General features: G+C 36.2%; 1 protein-coding gene across 1 annotated transcript in view; it reads left to right on the top strand.

Moving 5' to 3' along the window:
* LOC132380342 (dynein axonemal heavy chain 17-like) overlaps positions 1–13,224 on the top strand; it is a 247,591-nt gene that overhangs the window by 147,657 nt on the left and 86,710 nt on the right. The window contains 4 exon segments of the mRNA XM_059949089.1: positions 703–851; positions 3,875–4,157; positions 4,925–5,098; positions 10,460–10,667. Coding sequence (XP_059805072.1) covers positions 703–851; positions 3,875–4,157; positions 4,925–5,098; positions 10,460–10,667 — 814 coding nt within the window.

The following is a 13,224-nucleotide window of genomic DNA, read 5'->3' as shown; positions in this document are numbered from 1 at the left end:
TCTGACTTGTTCCACATATTTTTTATTTACATTGTTGAGATTTTGAATTCTCGCATAGCAAAAATACTTTACCATGAAACTGAATAGCATGAACTACAGAAGCCACTGAATGGCAAATTCTTTTTATAATACCTTTAAGTAATTTTATATTGGTCTACTCACAGCTGAAGGATTAAGTGTCCTTCTACAGTTTTCCATTTCTTTAGTGGTAAACACTTTTAGTGTGAATAAAGCAATGAATGTTTACCTTTCTTAATGTTAGAAAGAAACTATAAATAACAGTTTTTATACTTTATGAACTGAATTGTTCATAAATAATATTCTCATTTTTGCACAAGTATTTTCAGTATATTATCAATGTCTCCATTTGACATTTTATTGATAAAGTTCCACTAAGTGAAAAATTATGTGCAAACAGAACAGATTTGCCTTGGTTTATTCACTTAAAGTTTTCTGGCTTCCCCTTTGTTTTATAGAAAATTAGTTGCTTTTACTCTGAGTGACAGTAACATAAACTTTAGTTGTGAAATAAAAATAAAAAAATGCTAATAATGCTGACAATTTTGGGGTTTAATCTATTGTACACTGGGATACTTTTCTCCAAAAAAAACTATTACAATTAAAAGCTATTCTTTTTCTCAGTTTCTCAGGGAAATTAAATTATTTCTTTTTTTTGTAATTTGACTTATTCACAATGCGAAGGTGCTAACTCTTGCTAGCAATGAACGAATTCCACTGAACCCAACAATGCGTTTGCTTTTTGAAATAAGTCACCTGAAAACTGCTACACCAGCTACTGTGTCACGAGCAGGAATACTTTACATCAACCCTGCAGATCTTGGATGGAGTCCGTAAGATATTACTTTATATTTTATTGCCCAAATTAGTCTATAAAATGAGACGATAACAATAAATAATAAAGTTGAAACACTTTCTGTTAAAATTGAATTAAGAAGATATATAATACAATTAGAATGTGTGGTCAGGAAGTCTGTTGGCACCCAGAATCTTCAAAGACAGCACAATAGTGTACTGCATACACAGTGTGAATTGTTTACAATAAGCTCAGGTTAAATTTGGTGCTGTCTGTTTAACTTATTGGCTCTCCGACAGTGCAGATGGTTGAACGTTATTTATTTAAGAGATGACTTAAAAGGTCACAAACTACAGAAGAGAAATTCAGATTCAGATTCGGTTTATTTGTCATTTAGAAACCACAAATGCAATGCAGTTAAAAAATGAGACAACGTTCCTCCAGAATTATATCACAAAAGCATATGACAAAACAGACTACACCAGAAAATCCACATAACATTTGGCAATCTCCAATCCAGAGTCCGGAGAGGCTGCTGCGTTTTAATATCGCACTACCGTCTTAGCGCGTTCCCAGGAAAGGAGCTCCAAACCACCAGACAAAACAAGACCAAAAACTAAAGCTACAAGACCTGCACAAAACCACATAGTTACAACATATAGTTACAACAGTGCAAACAATAGCATAATTGATAAAAAAAACACCATGGGCACAGTAAAAATAGTCCAAAGATGTTAGAAGACTATAAGTTCAAAAGAAATTGTATTCTAACTGCAGATACTAGGTGTACACTTTTGAAAGGAGAGGTATTAATGCTACAGGTGCACCAAGATACTTAAATGATGCATTACAAAATAAGCATCGGACAGAAGGTGGGTCATTCCACCACTAACCATTTTTCCTCCAGGAGTGAATACATTACAGAACAATCAATGCCAGGAACTTGAAATCTCAAAGCTGGCAGTAATGGTGAGAAGACAGAAATGAGATAAGGACTCGCAAATGCTACGAGCTTTTTAGAATTATGTATCATTGTTGATGAGATCATCCTAATAACGATCTATATGCTGAGCAAATTCAGTCAGTGGTACACGAAACAGTTGAAAAATGCCTTACCCTTTATATGTGACTAAAATGACTACCCTTGACAGGCCAGTGATGCAGTTGATGAGGTGAGATAGCAAGGAGCCCAGGTAATACTGTTGACAATGTGAAGGGGAAACCCCTGCATGAGTTGGAGTCATTGCTGTACAAGTTAAGTGTTTGTAGTTCTTGGAAGTCAATCACCCCAATCCCAGGGCATCAATTTGTGAGTTCCTCAGGGGAGTGTCCTAAGTGCAACCAGTGTTAACTGCTTCTGCAATGCTTTTCTTTACATTAAATTATTAGAACGGGCGATATTTGCTAATGAGTGCACAATGATCTATTCTATTTACAATTTTTCCAAAAATGGAGCAACCATGCCTCCCTGCAGCAATACTTAAAGAATAAAACATCTGTGTCACAAAAGTTGCAGGCAATGATCATTTTGTGACAATGTCAAGTTTATTTTTCCAGCCACACTCGATTTTAATGATTTTTACATCAGTAAGTATTTCACCATCAACATCAAAGGAGTCACCATTGACTAGAAACAAAATTTAATCAACCAGATAAGTACTTTTATTCTCAACTTTTGTCCCCAATTAGTAAAGAATGCATATAGGATACTTCCCTTCATTAGTTGAATACCAGAATTGGGAGGCTATATTTCAACTATATAAAGCATAGTTCAGCTTGAGTACTGCATTGATTTGGGCACCATACTATTGAAAAGAATGGATAACACTGGAGAAGTTATCTGGAATGAAGTGTTTTAGTTATCGGGAAAGATTGAAGAGACTTGGTCTTTTGATAGTGGAACAGAGGAGGTTAAGAAGCTACATGATTGAGGTATATAAAATTATGAGAGATTTGGTTTACTGTAGGAATCTTTTCCCAATATCAGAGGTAAATAAAATTAGTGGCCATAGATTTAGGGTAATGGGTTAGAGGCTTAGAGAGGATCTGAGGAGCTTTGTCATCCAGTGTAATGAGTACTGCCAGAAATAGTAGTAGAAGCTGAGTTGATGACAGCATTTAAGAGATATGGAGGCAGAATCATTCAGTATATTTAAGGCAGAGGTGGATAGATTCTTGATTAGTCAGGGCATGAAGAGATACGAGGAGAAGATGGGAGATTGGGGCTGAGAAGGAAAATGGATCAGCCATGATGAAATGGCAGAGCAGACTCAATGGGCCAAATGGCCTAATTCTGCTCCTATAATCCAATGGTCTTATGTGTGGACAAATACTTAAATTGCCTAGGTATTAAAAGTTAGAATTCAAGTGCAAGGAAATAGGATTACGGTAATATGGATGGGTGCTTGCAGGTCAGATGGATCTAGTGAACTGAATAGTTTGTTTCCATGCTGTGTGACTTTTTGACTCCATGATTCCAAATTCAGATTTATGGATTATAGCAAGTTAACTAACTCAGCTTTAACTTCAAAGCTTTTTTTGAGATTGTGTTATACCTTCTACAGGCATTATCAATGGTACTTCCACTATTATGCTGTAACCTAATTCAAGATCACAAATCACTTACTCTCACAAATCTCCTCTTCAGCTATTAGTTACTGTGAATGCACATTTCACAGGTAGTCAGATTGTCTGAATGTACTATACCTTAAGGAAATGACTGATCAGGTTGAATCCTCCTCTGACTGTAGCCTCAATTCTCCTCACTTGGGCCTGTTGGTAGTTCCTGTGAAAATATTTGGCCTTGATAAGTTTGTGGTACCTCACTTTATCAGTAAAGTATTGTCCATTATAAGTTGGGAGCTGTTTCTCTACCATAAACACATTTTCTCTAGTGTGCCAAAGAGAGCATTTTTGGTTGGAATGTTTCTGTGTTTTTTTGCTTGATCTTGTCAAATATGCAAAAATTCATGGACATGGTAAGATTGAACTCAAAAATTTTAACTTGATTCCCTTTGTATTTTCATTAATAATTAAATAACTTTCTCTTTTGTGTATCAGTGTGGTAGCTAGCTGGATTGAAAGTCGTGAGGTACAGTCGGAAAAGGCAAATCTTCTAATATTGTTCGATAAATATTTTCCGATCTGTCTTGAAAAGTTGCGTACAGGATTTAAGAAGATTACTCCACTTCCAGAGATCACCATGGTGCAGACAGTTCTTCACCTGATGGAGTGCCTTTTGACCCCAGCCACTGTACCTGCTGATTCTCCCAAGGAACTCTATGAACTATATTTTGTGTTTACTTGTGTTTGGGGTTTTGGAGGTACAATGTTTCAAGATCAGGTAAGTCCTGGGTGCATTATAAAGTACTTTAGGTTCAATCAAATTTTGTCATTTGTTATTATTGCCTGGTCTGATTCCTTGCATGTTCCATTCTTGTTAAAATAATGTAATTGATTGCAATCAAATATTATTAGAAGCTGGCAGGGCTGGATCATCCTTGACTGGGTCCTTAAGTTGTAATCACCTTTCATAGGATCCCTTTGGCTGTCGACCATGGGAAGTACAATCTGAGACCTTGCCTATGATCCATCAAGATAGTCTTCTTACAGATCATGATAATCAGATTTCTAAATCAGAGAAAGATTATAACATCGTGACTATCTAATTTGTGTTTATTCTCCCTTTTGTAAAATATAATGTGAATAACATTGAAAGAAATGGGGATTAATAACTTTTCAGCTGTAAAATATGATTGGAATACTGAACGATGAAAAGGAGAAGGTAAAAGATGGGGCATTATATTTTCTGCAATTTCAGCAAAGATGTTTTTCAGTTATAGGTATTGGTGGAGATGGAGGAGTGAACAAGAAAATTCCACAAGCAGTGGTCCTCCAGAATTCTGAATGATACCTCTATTTCCATTTGTTACATGTATGATTTTTAAATTGCTTGAGAAGATGATAGATTTTTCTGGTCAATCAAATTTCTAAGAATTGAATAGATGTGGTAAAAACAGTATGTTCATTGAAAGACATTGAGTTATGCAATATTTTGAATGCGTATATACATAAAATATTTTGATCATATTTATGCATTACACTTTACAGCTTGTGGATTATCGTGTTGAATTCAGCAAATGGTGGGTGAATGAATTTAAAACTGTCAAGTTCCCATCCCAAGGGACTGTATTTGATTATTATATTGATTCAGAAACAAAGAGGTTCATATCTTGGTCAGAAAAAGTGCCTGCATTTGAATTGGATTCTGATTCTCCACTTCAGGTACATAATTCAAAAATATATATTTTTATTTTAAAACTTTTAATATCGTCCTCATGTTTTTGCTTTAGCTTTCATGCAAATGTCATTTATGACATAGTACTGGGTCTTATAGACCATGATGATTCATGTCTTATTCATTCATCTGCATTGGCCCAAAGAGTAATGGTGATAGCACTTGATTTCTGAAATCAGTAGAAGTATTTGAGGACAGCTATTTGTCCATAGAAACAAACTCCAGCACAGTCTCTAGGCCTCTAAGAATGAGAATCGAGTGTTGAAAATTTCTGTATGGAAATGAATAAGATAAAATTGCATTTATGTGGTTTGTTTAATATACAAAAATATATCAAGAGTATTTGCAAAGCAATAAGGGAACAAAAATGGAAAATACCAGCAATGTGCAGCAGTGAGACACCTGTCTGTTGAGAGAGGAATTGTAAATATTTCAAGTCTCTGGATTGATTTTCATTAGGACTGGCACAAAAGCAGACCTTTGCACAGGAAACTAAGATGAGGTCAAAAGGGTAATTTTTGAGCAGCTTTAGAAAAATTAATTGGGTAAATGGCAAATAAGGCAGTGATGGAATTACAAATAGTAGGTGAAAATAGCAGTGCTGCTGGATTGAATAGCTGGGGAAAAAATTCACTGGTAATGAAGTTTGAAAAAGTATGTAAAGTGGATTTTGTAGCGGAATGTGATTGAAATATGACATTTTGGACAGCAGTTTCCTTGTCATGAGATTGAAGTAGTGCCAGTCATTGTTAAAACTGCAGAGATTTAAATCAATGGAATTAGTGATGGAGAGAGCGAGAGAGATCTTCTAGTTATATGTGGATCTTGGACAGTGCCCAATCAGAGTTGTATTTCACTGTGCTTCATTTATTCAAAGTTATCATGACTCACTGAGAACCTTTATGATGTGATAAGAAATACATTATTTAAAAAAAAATACAGCATCATAACACAACCCAGGTAAGAGGTAAGGCTTTGTGCGATTGTGTGGCAGCAGATCACAACAAATACATACACCCACTTTATAAATACTGGAGGACTCCCTCAGAGCATTTCAGGGTTGTTGGAAAATAATTCCTGAGCATGGCAAAATCAGCATTTAGATGGGTTTGGATAATCAAGAATTAAATAATCAAGGAGGTACAAGAGATTACAGATGGTGGAATCTGGAGCAATAATGTGCTGCAGGACCTCAGTGCAGATTCTCTGGAAGGAAAGTATGTCAAAATTTTGGCACAAGACTGCATCAGTACTGAGATAATAATCAAGATGTGATTTTGTTAAGGGATAGTTCTACCCAACCAACTTTTTGAGAAAATTTAATTTCATGCAGTTTCCATGTATTTCATCAAGGCATTTCTTAAACTCCTAAATGATAAAACAACTGGAACATAAAACTTTGATCTACAAGGCAAAGGGACAAGTTGGGATAAAAAGTTAAAACTTGCACTTGCTAGAAAACCGAAATAAAATTGGAGAATGATGGAATGACAGGTCAGGAAGCAAGGAGGAGAAGGTTGACATTTCATATTGATGGCCTTTCATTAGAAAGTTGCTAAGGAAGAGAAGACGAGGAATAATTATTAATGGATATTTTGGTGAATGCAGTTCATCATGTTCCATTGCATCTTGTGAAGTATACCCATTAATGGCAGAGTTATATGTCATGGCTGTCATTTCAAAATTGGCAGTGTGGTTGATAACAAGAAAGTTTTGGGTTGCAGGAATATGTCACTGGATTGGTTTGTTAGGTGCAGAAATTTGGAGATAGCAAACAAGACAAGGAATTCAGGATAAACGTTAGAGGAATGATAGCATCTTGAAGCGTTTATGTATCTCTCGAGGTGGAAGAAGGTTCATGTTACTTTATTTTTATTGGTGGGACATAGAATATAAGCACAGTGAAGTGATTCTAGAACTATATAATTGACTGGGCCACAGTTGTCGTATTTGGTAAAATTCTGGTCATCCTACCAGTCAAGGATGTAAAAGGAATGAAAGAAAATATAATTATGTTTTCAAAATAATGTAAGGTCTAGATAGTGTGAACGGAATAGAACTATTTTCTTTGACAGACATATCTATTATTAGAGCAGTAAGTATTGACTTGACATATTTGAATGAACATAACTGACTCTCCTTTCCAGGGTAGGAAATTCCATAGGTTCCCCTGAGAAAGATGTTTCTTCTTTCTTAGTTCTAAAATACCTTATTCTGGATCAATGCCCCCAATCAATAGACAATAGACAATAAGTGCAGAAGTAGACCATTCGGCCCCTCGAGTCTGCACCGCCATTCTGAGATCATGGCTGATCATTCACTATCAATACCCAGTCCCTGCCTTGTCCCCATATCCCTTGATTCCCCTATCCATCAGATATCTATCTAGCTCCTTCTTGAAAGCATCCAGAGAATTGGCCTCCACCGTCTTCCGAGGCAGTGCATTCCACACCTCCACAACTCTCTGGGAGAAGAAGCTCTTCCTCAACTCTGTTTTAAATAACTGACCTCTTATTCTCAATCCATGCCCTCTGGTACTGGACTCTCCCAACATCTGGAACATATTTCCTGCCTCAATCCTATCAAATCCTTTAATTATCTTAAACGTTTCAATCAGATCCCCTCTCAATCTCCTCAATTCCAGCGTGTACAAGCCCAATCTCTCCAATCTCTCTGCGTAAGACAGCCCTGCCATCCCAGGAATCAACCTAGTGAATCTACGCTGCACTTCCTCAATTGCCAGAATGTCCTTCCTTAAACCTGGAGACCAAAACTGTACACAATATTCCAGGTGTGGTCTCACCAGGGCCCTATACAAATGCAAAAGGACATCCTTGCTCTTGTACTCAATTCCCCTTGTAATAAAGGCCAACATTCCATTTGCCCTCTTCACTGCCTGTTGCACTTGCTCATTCACCTTCATTGACTGATGAACTAGGACTCCTAGGTCTCTTTGCATTTCTCCCTTACCTAACTCTACACCGTTCAGACAATACTCTGCCCTCTTGTTCCTGCTTCCAAAGTGGATAACTTCACATTTATTCACATTGAATGACATCTGCCAAGTATCTGCCCACTCACCCAGCCTATCCAAGTCTCCCTGTATTCTCCTAACGTCCTCTTCGCATGTCACACTGCCACCCAGTTTAGTATCGTCAGCAAACTTGCTGATATAGTTTCAATGCCCTCATCTAAATTGTTGACATAAATCGTAAAGAGCTGTGGTCCCAATACAGAGCCCTGTGGTACCCCACTAGTCACCTCCAGCCAGTCCGAGAAACACCCATTCACTGCTACCCTTTGCTTTCTATCTGCCAACCAGTTTTCTATCCATGTTGAAACCCTGCCCCCAATGTCATGAGCTCTGATTTTACTCACCAATCTCCTATGTGGCACCTTATCGAATGCCTTCTGAAAATCTAGGTACACAACATCCACTGGCTTACCCTCGTCTAACATCCTTGTTACACCCTCAAAAAACTCCAACAGATTAGTCAAGCATGATTTACCCTTGGTAAATCCATGCTGGCTCGGCCTAATCCTATTACTGCCATCAAGGTGTTCCACTATTTCGTCCTTAATAATGGACTCAAGCATCTTCCCCACGACTGATGTTAGGCTAACAGGGTGATAGTTCTCCGTTTTCTCCTTCCCTCCCTTCTTGAAAAGTGGGATAACATTAGCCACTCTCCAATCTTCAGGAACTGATCCTGAATCTAAGGAACATTGGAAAATGATTACCAATGCATCGGCAATTTCCTGAGCCACCTCTTTTCGAACCCTCGGATACAGACCATCTGGACCCAGGGATTTATTAGCCTTCAGTCCTACCAGTCTACTCATCACAGTTTCTTTCCTAATGTCAATCTGTCTCAATTCCTCTGATATCTTATGACCCTGGCCCATCCATACATCTGAGAGATTGCTTGTGACCTCCCTGGTGAAGACAGATCTAAAGTATGCATTAAATTCTGTTGCCATTTCCCTGTTTCCCATAGCAATTTCTCCCAATTCATTCTTCAAGGGGCCAACATTGTTCTTAACTATCTTCTTTCTCTTCACATAGCTAAAAAAGCTTTTTCTATCCCCTTTTATATTCCTGGCTAGACTGAGCTCATACCTGATTTTTTCTCTCCGTATTGCTTTTTTAGTTAAGATCTGCTGGATCTAAAATCCTGGATCTAACTGCATGTAGCCTGTCAAACCTTTAAGAATTTACATCTTCTCACATTCTTTTGAACTCTACGGAGTATCACACTTTAGCTCGCAGCATGTTGCAAACCTGCTAGCACTGAAATCAGATGGTTGAGTCTTAGTTGTGCTCCTTCTATATCCTTTCTTGGTTAAGGCGACTGAAACTGTACGTAATACTTAAGATGCATTCCCACCTAGGTCCTAAATGTTTGCTGTAAGACTTCCCTGCTCTTGTGTTTAAAAGCTAAAGTTAAATGCTTAAAGGCTAATGTATAATTTGCGTTTTTAGTTGCTTGATGTACCTGTATTTTGGCCTGCAGAGATTTTTCTATAAGCACAACTAGATTTCTTTCAGTATCAATACAGTGCAATCTCTCACTAATTAACAAATAGTCTAGTTTTCTGATATGTACTCTAGAATAACTTCCACACACTTTTCCATATAGTAACCTATTTGCCGTGCTTTCTCATCCATATTTCCTTAAAACTCCTTTCTATTTTTTCTTTATATTAATAATTGGACTGAGCATTTAATTATCAGCAAATTGTGAAATGTGACATTTGGTGCACTTGACCAAATTGATATAGTTTATGTATGAAAGCTTTTGTACTTTCATACTGCTTAAATATTTTCCCATTTAGTCAATCCTTTCCACAATCCATGGCAATTCATAAGCAGATTTGCAAACATGTACTGTATATATGAATGTTTTTGCCTTGGATTTTTCTTTTGCTACATATTTAAAATGTATCTTTTTTAAGAACTTCTGTGAAAATCATGGAGCTTTGTGTGTGAAGCAAAATTAAGGAAATTGCATAACCATGGAAAATGCATAACCACAGAACTTTTTGCATTAAAAAAGGATCATAGCTTTATTAAATAAGTTCAGATGTTAACGAACTTAATCACCAGAGACACACCAAAGTTTGCAACGAGTGCCAGATAATGTAACATAATAGCTGGAGTTCTCTAATGTAATCTAACATCTTTCTATTCTGAATATGGTCACCACTGGTCTATAAGACTTTATGTGAATGAATGTTTGATTAGAAATCTTAGTAAAAGTTGCTTTCCATATATAAGTATATTAAAAATTTAGCTGCCTCAAATGCAGGCTTATAAAATTAATTTTTTTCAACTTTGTATCATGAAGGCTGCTCTTGTACATACAACAGAGACAATTCGCTTACGTTACTTCATTGATCTAATGATTGAGAAGAGTCAGCCAGTAATGTTAGCAGGAAATGCAGGAACAGGAAAATCTGTACTCATGGGAGCAAAGCTAAATGCTCTTAATATTGAGGAATATGTGATTCAGGCTGTTCCTTTTAACTTCTACACAAATTCTGCAATGTTACAAGGTATTGAAATGATCATAAGTTAATAATTTTTCTCTCAATATTACATTTGGTCAAGGCATGAGAAAAGGCCTCTGACAGAAGTGGCAATAATCTTTGTTGTATACAATGTGTTAGAAATTTACATTTTGTAGAAAAGAAAGAAATGTGATTTTGTTTTATTTCAGAGGTGAAAGGTTGCAAAGTGTTGATATTCAGAGGAACCTGAGTTAATGAAAGTTAACAAATAATGAACAGGGCAAACAGTATGTTGGTCTTTATTGCATGAGGTCTTGAGGAAAGGAACTTAAATGGCTTTATCCATCCATAGAGGGCTCTAGTGAGACAATTCTAGATTATTATATTCAGTACTGTTTAACTGAAAGGAAGATATTTCTGCAACAGAAGTAGTGCATCAAAAGATTCATCAATTAATTCCTGGAATACTGGTTTCTCATATGAGAAGAAATAAATCAGACTGGGACTGTACTTTCTTGAGTATTTTTTTAAAAAGGTGATCTCTTTGGAACACATAATTCCTCCTCCCCCCTCCCCCAAAGAATTTTAAGAATTGTAGATGTAGCAAACCTGGAACAAAATAGGAAAATGCAAAAAGCAGTCAGCAAGTTAGGTGACGTCTTTGGAAAGAAAAACAGAGTTAACAACTCAGGTTCTGATTAAGGATCTTTTACCTGAATTGATGTTATCCATGGTTGAAGCATCCAGAACCAGGAATCCTGGTTGAGATGAAAGGGATCAGCCATGCAAGATAGAGTTGAGAAGAAATCTCTTCACACAGATGGAAGTGAACATTTGGAATTGGATTGATATTTATGTATTAAGACAATCAAGAGAAATGGTGCTAGTTCAGGAAAGCAGTCTGAAGTTAAGTTTAGCCATGGTCTTATTGAATGGCAAAACAGGCACAAGGGACAAAATGGCCCACTTCTGTTTCCATTTCTGATGGTTTGTGGTTATGGAAAAGCTACTGAAGCTACCAGGCATCACTTCAGCAGAAAATGCTACAATTTAATGGTGCGAGATATAATGATGCTTGAGACATTGGAGAGGTTTAAATGGCAAGCATATATTCAGGTAAACTAGGCATGCAAAACTGCAGGAAGATGTCTGATGGTATGATAGCCAAGAGGTATCCTGATGCAGCCATAAATGTATTTCAAAATGTAATCTCTTATACTAAGATAGTTGAAAATTGCCACTTTAATCTGGTCACTAGCTGTAACGACTGGTGGTGTAACACAACAATGCCCGAATTTCCTCTTGGACCAAGATGCATTCAAAAGCAAATATTTTTATTTTTCCAAGAGTGCCATGGTTTAGACTTTTGCTTAGTGGAGAGTTTAGGGAAATATGCCCAGTATATGAACAGTAGATATCTTAGAGATTGGAAAGACATAGGCCTGGTGAATGGGGACAAGAAATCTGAGAAAGCAAAAAGACGTAAGCCTGGTCACAGTGTATTCCTCTCTATCATTCTTCCAGCACATTTGTTCCTTCCTCTTTTTCCCAGAATGAGATTATTAGATAAATCTCCAGAAAGAAAACATACAAACTGATGTTTCTGAAAAGATTAAACCTACATTGGCATTAAAGTTTCGAATCTGCTAAGCTCTAAATTACACAAGGTCCTATAACAAATATATTTCTAAAAGATCTATATAATTTTGCTTATAAGCATCTGAGGATCCCTTTAAATAACATTTTAAAATGCTCCAAAAATATCCTTATCTTTGTACTTTAAAAAGTTATTAATTTCATCAAATAATGTTCATTGAAATACATAATCCTTATGAAAGAAACTAAAATTCTTCTCTTTCACAATCTAGAAATTGTTAATAATTATTACTTCAGGTTTATAGCTTAGTAAATGTTTATCGTTTTTGGTTCCATTTTAAAATCTATTTTGTCATGTGTATTGCTTCCATTCATTCAAGCATGCATAAGCAATTAAACAAATATCTCTCCTTAACTAATATTTAATGAGTGTTTTGGTCTCTAAAAGGTACACTTCAAGAATGAATATTGCCCCTGATTTTCCTACAGTGATGAATTGGTAACATAACACCACAAATTTTCTGATCTTGATACTATTTTACACCATTTATAATTCCATTATGTCATGAAGAACACAATGAGATAATTAGAAGTGCTGTATCTATTTTATTTACTGGGTTTGAAGAATGTATCCAATGTGAGTTTTTCTATCTTTCTGTGGTGATTGTTGAGTGCATCTTTTAGGCTGCATGGTTGAGGCATTAAAAGCTGTCATAAACCTTTAATGAAAATCTCTCTCATAATAAAGGCTCAGTTGCCTTAAAGAAACAGTGGAATATGGAGTGGCTTTGTTCATAGTTAATATGTAAGGACCCTGTGCCATAGAAGCACCTTTACTATCTTGGAAGTACTCAGAAAGACTATCCATTATGAATCACTTCTATGTATCAATTGATCCAAGAGGAAATTAATGGATCCTTTAATTTTTGAATGACTAGAGTCTAATTCTAGCAAGAATCACATGAATAAACATTATTATACATAAACCATATATAAAATGTTCAAA

The sequence above is a fragment of the Hypanus sabinus genome, chromosome 23, assembly GCF_030144855.1.
Source record: "Hypanus sabinus isolate sHypSab1 chromosome 23, sHypSab1.hap1, whole genome shotgun sequence".
Taxonomy (NCBI): domain Eukaryota; kingdom Metazoa; phylum Chordata; class Chondrichthyes; order Myliobatiformes; family Dasyatidae; genus Hypanus; species Hypanus sabinus.
This window is presented reverse-complemented; position numbering and strand designations above follow the sequence as displayed.